We start from the raw sequence: 6,000 nt of genomic DNA on the forward strand, positions 1-6,000 counted from the left end.
AGATGAATATTTATATTTTGACTTCTTTAATTGACTGAATATAAATAACTTTTGTGTTTAAAATCAATTTATTTCATATATATATTCTTGTAATTCATAAATGATTTTATACTCTGCATTATTAAACACATAACACAAAGCATTATAATTCATATTGCATGTCATGATTTATGACTTATTGCTTCAGATCACAAACGTTCACTCTAAAAAAAGAGTTACGCGCCCTTGAATTTTGCGCCTTAAAAAAATCCTGGGGAGAACACTAATGTGTCATTTTAAATGGATGTATGGACAGATAGTTATTTGTCTATCAGTTAATTGAACTAGGTATGAAATGGTCTGCATTTCTATCTCTCCATGAAACTGGCATAATCAATAAATTTATATTTCAAATAACAAAAATGAAATGAAGTACCAAAAATTCTTCAATCAATACAATCAAAACGGTTTAATGGGATCCTGTCAGAGCATTCAAACTATCCCATATACAAATGATACAGAACTGTATAATGATCAAACCTTTCTCAAATCTCCACCAGAGCAGTACTCCATGGCTAGTAATGGAAGATCTTCTGGACCAACATCTAACTCAGGGGGAACATCTCTAGCACCTATCACATTCGGATGGACCAGTTTTTTCATAATATTCACTTCAAGTGCCCATCTTTGTCTGTGGCGAGCTGTCATCTCATTCTGGACCCTACATCTTTTCAGTGCTATGTATTCTCCATTCTGACAAAAATTTTAAGAATTTTAATATATATTGTTTTAAAAAATCCTGATAGTATAAGATTATCTTTTCTGAAAAATACTTCATATATAGTTGTTATCTAGTTGTAATATAATAATTTTAGCTGTCAAATATAACTCACAACTTGGTAATAAGGAATATGAAAATAAACTTTAGCTAAAATTATTTCATTCAACAATTCGTATGTCATTACGCATTTGAAAAATGATGGTCTTTTTAAGGTAGAAACAACCACTTCTTCTATGTTTTAAGATACAATAGTCCCTGTTGATTTTTTTTCTGTTCTTTCCACCCATATTTTCATTCATGTCCAGTGTACAAAGTAGTACCGATATTGTCGACATCGCAAAGAAGACAATGTCGACACAATATTGTACAACGTTGTCGATATCGTTTCATACTCTTGTCTACATCATTGACATTGACGATATTGCGAAGTAGACAACGTTGACACGATATTGTACAACGTTGTCGATATCGTTTCATACTCTTGTCTACATCGTTGACACTGACGATGTCGCGAAGTAGACAATGTCGACACGATGTAGTACAACGTTGTATATATCGTTTCATACTCCTGTCTACATCGTTGAAATTGACGATATCGCAAAGTAGACAATGTCGACACGATATTGTACAACATTGTCTATATCGTTTCATACTCTTGTCTACATCGTTGACATTGACGATATCGCGAAGTAGACAATGTCAACACGATAGTGTACAACCTTGTCGATATCGTTTCATCATCTTGGAATGCATGATCTATGACATGTCATGATTATCAAGTAGACACCAATGGAGTATGAACTTCCCACTTACAGGCAGCCAGATCTGGATGTCCCCAAACAAAACAAGAAGAATCAAACCCAAGAGCAAATATCTAAGTATCTAATTTAAAACTAAAAGGTTTAATAAGACAATAACACATCAATGACCAAAACACTCCTGACTTAGCACAGGCGCATATAAATGGGGTGGAGTTTAACTGAGTTTTGTTGGATCCAAACCACCCCCCTCTGCCTGGTCAGAGATGAAAAAGAATATACAAAAAGTACCCACAGTAAAAATACATCCTTAATGTATCCAACCCAAACAGGAAACGACACATGACAATTAAACATAAAATACAAAAAGGGCTTTTTAAAAAATATAGCTTGCACTTACTGAAAGCTAGCTAAGGATACATTTAGAAAAGATCTGTACTCGAAATTGCCAATTTAGACTTTTTTCCGGCATTCCTTTTCCATTAAAATAGGTCTAGAGTTATAGTTTCATAAACTAAAAAGACAAAATACGAAGTTGTACAATGCCAATTATGAAACATATACTGAGTGTATCGTATAACTAACACAGTAATATCAGCTTTGTAAACAATGTAGACAGCAAGTAGGAAGAGGTAGACGATCTTGTAACAATGTTGTCAACTTCGCAATGTCAGCAATGTCAACGATGTTGACAGAGAAGGGGGACGACGTAGACGATGTCGTCAACATCGCGATATCGGCGATGTCAACAATTTAGACAGCAAGAAAAACGATGTAGAGGATGTCGTCACGATGTTGGCGATGTCAACGATGTAGACAGGAAAGGTGGACGATGTAGACGATGTCGGTGATGTCAACGATGTAGACAGGAAAAGGGGACGATGTAGACGATGTCATCACGATGTCGGCGATGTCAATGATGTAGACAGGAAAGGGGACGATGTAGACAATGTTGCGAGCAGGTATAAAATCATGAACGAAGTTGACAATATCGGTGAAATCGTCACTACATCGTGCACTGGACATACTGAAATTCTGATCTGAAATTTATATATGAAATTGAATGAACTTGTCAAATTTAATTTTGGTTATTTAATGATGAATTGTTGAATTGATATCTAATAAAAACTTCTACACCACTACTGAATGGAATTATGAAATACGAAGATTTCAAATTCAGCTTCAGGTTCAATCTGACTGGTATGTATTTTACTACAATGTACCCTCCTTTCTGTACTGTGGACTATAATTGCTTAAATCCACTTCATTTTAACTCTAATGGATATACATCATAGTTGTCTCTTTGGGACTCATACCACATCTCCTTATTTTTATAATCCAAAACCACAAGACCTTACATCACTTTATACTGTTAGCTCTTATTGTATTACCTTATGCTTCCACAGATGTACAGCTCCAAAACCTCCAGACCCCAGAAGTCTTTCTTCCTTCCATCCTCCTTTTTCACCACCTAAAGTGGCACTCATATCTGTGAAAAAATGTGTTAAACTTGAGTAACATAAATACCTGTAATATTATATTCTGCATTTTTTGGCATTTAAAATGTATTGTAATACATGTACAAAGTAAACATAAACCTTAAGACTAAATAAGAAATCTGATCACCATTAAATAAAGTCATGGACATACTACATTTACATTGATTGTCACCAAACTTCCATACATAATCATATGATAATAAATATAAATTCCACATGAAACTTGTTTAACTTTCAACAAAATTGCAGAGTAGAGTCTATCTAGATCATTTATAAAATGTTGGGTAAAGTGAACCAACAAACATTCCTTTTTTAATGATTTCAAAAATATCTTTATTCAAACTTGGTCACTTGCACAAATACAGTAACATTTGAAAATGTTGTTTTGCCAAACCAGAAAGATGAAATACTTGTACAAATACAATTTATATAAGCCGAGCAGACATAATCAGCACAGTGTTGGAAAATATATTGATCAAATGTGTATTTTACCAAACTTTTCCTAATATCAAGCAGGGTTTTTAGATGTATTTTAGTTGTACATACAACTGGTTTCAAAAATAATCTCTATGGAACTTTGAAACAAGAGGTTATTTATTCCTACATTTTATATGGAGACCTAAACCAATAGAAAAATTTAACATTGATGCCACCATACACATATACAAATCTTTTAAAGCTTTTTATAAACATGAGAAAAGTATTTTCATAATTAATGCTTTTATCTCTTCGTATTTCATAATTCCATTCAGTAGTGGTGTAGAAGTTTTTATTAGATATCAATTCAACAATTCATCATTAAATAACCAAAATTAAATTTGACAAGTTCATTCAATTTCATAAATAAATTTCAGATCAGAATTTCAAATATGTCTAAACATGCTAAAAGAATATCAATGTTGTTTGGCTTATCGGAAACGCAGATATATTTTGAAATCCCACATGGTTTTGACAATATTCTGTTTGTTTTATCTATTTTCTATATACCTACAGAGACACGTATGACATGATACAATACAAAAGATTGGTATAGGTTACATAAGGCATTGTCTCAATTATTATCCTTATTATAAAATAAAGCATTTGTCAAGGTTTTGTAGATTATTTTGAAGACACCAAGGATGAAAATATTGCAGTAACTTAATTAAATTGAAACGTTGCCAGATTTTTTTTCAGTTGTCTTTTTTTCAATGGTACCAGACTGTGTGACTTAAAATCGGTCAACTGGAAAATGACCATGTGACAAACTAGCTCGCCAAAATAGTGGTATTTTCAGTCATGTTTCAATTAGAAATTGTAAAATAACATTATGTAGCACATATTTCTTACGACTCCTACCAATTAATTGTACCGAAATAGGCTGTGTATAAATTAGTATTATCCATATAGGTACATAATCCTCATGCACCTTTTCTCCAAGAGAATTCAGGCAAAAAACTTGCATGTCCTGTGTGATTGTTTACAGTATTTTCATGGCAAAACCTATTTTCCATCATGAAGAAGTTGAAAATATTTGTAACTCATTCTAAAACACTTTAGAGTGTTAAAATAACCCCAAATCACAAAAAACAACTGAAAAAGGTGTTTGTCATAACAAAAATAGCAAAGTGGATGGAATAAGCTAGTTAGAGATAGTTTGATACATGGCCTTTCAGTTAATTAAGGTGCTGCTAAGGCTTATTCCATGTTTTTTTCTGCCAAAAATCAAAAATTCATGTATGGACTGTCAATTGCAGGCTTTATCGCTTGGCCATATGCCAACCAGGCCAGGCTAGTAGTAAAATGTTTATTAGGCCTGTAAGAGTTTCTAATACAGATCAATAGAATTTAAACAAAATTTTCCAAAATAAGTTTATTTATGGCCTGTGGCTGCATCATTGTGAAGAATTGGAAGAAGTCTACTATTAATTGGGAAGCCTCAGAATGATATTCAACATGTTCAAAGGAATATAAACAAGTGAACTATGAAAAACTATCTCATGTGCAGTGTCAGTCATGAGATATTCAGCGGTTAGAAGTTAGTAAAAAAAGATTCTTACAAATCACCATGTAACACCCAAATTAGCAAAATTTACATATATCAGCAAAAAAATCGAGCAAATTGAAAGTAGATGTTCTATCTCTGTACAATAAAATGAACAGAAGTGAGAGACAACAAACATCATAGTCAATGGGGATTTTAAAAAGACTTTGTGTAAACTATGGAAATTTTTATGGAGAAAAGACTTAGACTAGAGGATGCATGTAGTTTAGCTGAATGTGACACATTATTGAAAGACAGTCCTATGACTATCTGTTGACCAATACCAGACCCCTTCATATTGTCTCAGGTTGATATGCAAGTCTTGGGATGATAGCAGGACTGGCATTGGGAAGGATATTTGGTAAAATTGTGATGAACCTGAAAATTGGATAATTGTAAACAAAAATATTTTCAGTTTTACGAGAAATGTAACCTCAAAAATATTAAGGACAACATCAATTTAGTTTGGATTAAATTATGTTGATAAAAGTTCTAATATTATGTGTTGTTTTGTAAATAAAAACCTGTGATAAATTCATTGTTGGAAGAAATATTGCTTGTTTCATTTCACCATCACATTCTTGGAAATTTTTACTTCCTGCCAATGGCGATTATAAATTTGGTTAAAACACGGTAAAGGAATAGTTCATTTCCGGTATTTTCATCTACCAAACTTTGCCGGACACAGTTTCTCACGGGGGTAACTTCGATATATTTTTGGTAGGGGTGTGTCATTTTTTGTCTAGAAAAACGTACCCATTTTAATATAACATTCACTAAAATTCAGTACCAATAGTTATATAAATATTTAAGAAAGAATGACCTATACTTTATAATATATACAATATTTAAAATAGATAAAATGACGTCAAAACGTTACTGAAGATCAAATCAGGAGATAAATTTCCGGGGTTCATTTGGGAACTTATTTGAAAGGTGAATTTTCAAATGAATTGATAA

At 32.5% G+C, this 6,000-nt stretch overlaps 1 protein-coding gene across 1 annotated transcript in view; it reads right to left on the minus strand.

Moving 5' to 3' along the window:
• Positions 1-5,639, minus strand: part of LOC127707582 (inhibitor of nuclear factor kappa-B kinase subunit alpha-like) — a 42,694-nt gene extending 37,055 nt beyond the window's left edge. The window contains exons 1-3 of the mRNA XM_052212178.1: positions 5,565-5,639; positions 2,910-3,007; positions 520-732 (exon numbers count right to left, since the gene is read on the minus strand). Coding sequence (XP_052068138.1) covers positions 520-732; positions 2,910-3,005 — 309 coding nt within the window. The 5' untranslated portion in view covers positions 3,006-3,007; positions 5,565-5,639. The remainder of the gene's footprint in view (positions 1-519; positions 733-2,909; positions 3,008-5,564) is intronic.
• Between the last annotated feature and the right edge of the window lie 361 nt (positions 5,640-6,000).

This window comes from Mytilus californianus, unplaced genomic scaffold (assembly GCF_021869535.1).
Source record: "Mytilus californianus isolate M0D057914Y unplaced genomic scaffold, xbMytCali1.0.p SCAF_7, whole genome shotgun sequence".
Taxonomy (NCBI): domain Eukaryota; kingdom Metazoa; phylum Mollusca; class Bivalvia; order Mytilida; family Mytilidae; genus Mytilus; species Mytilus californianus.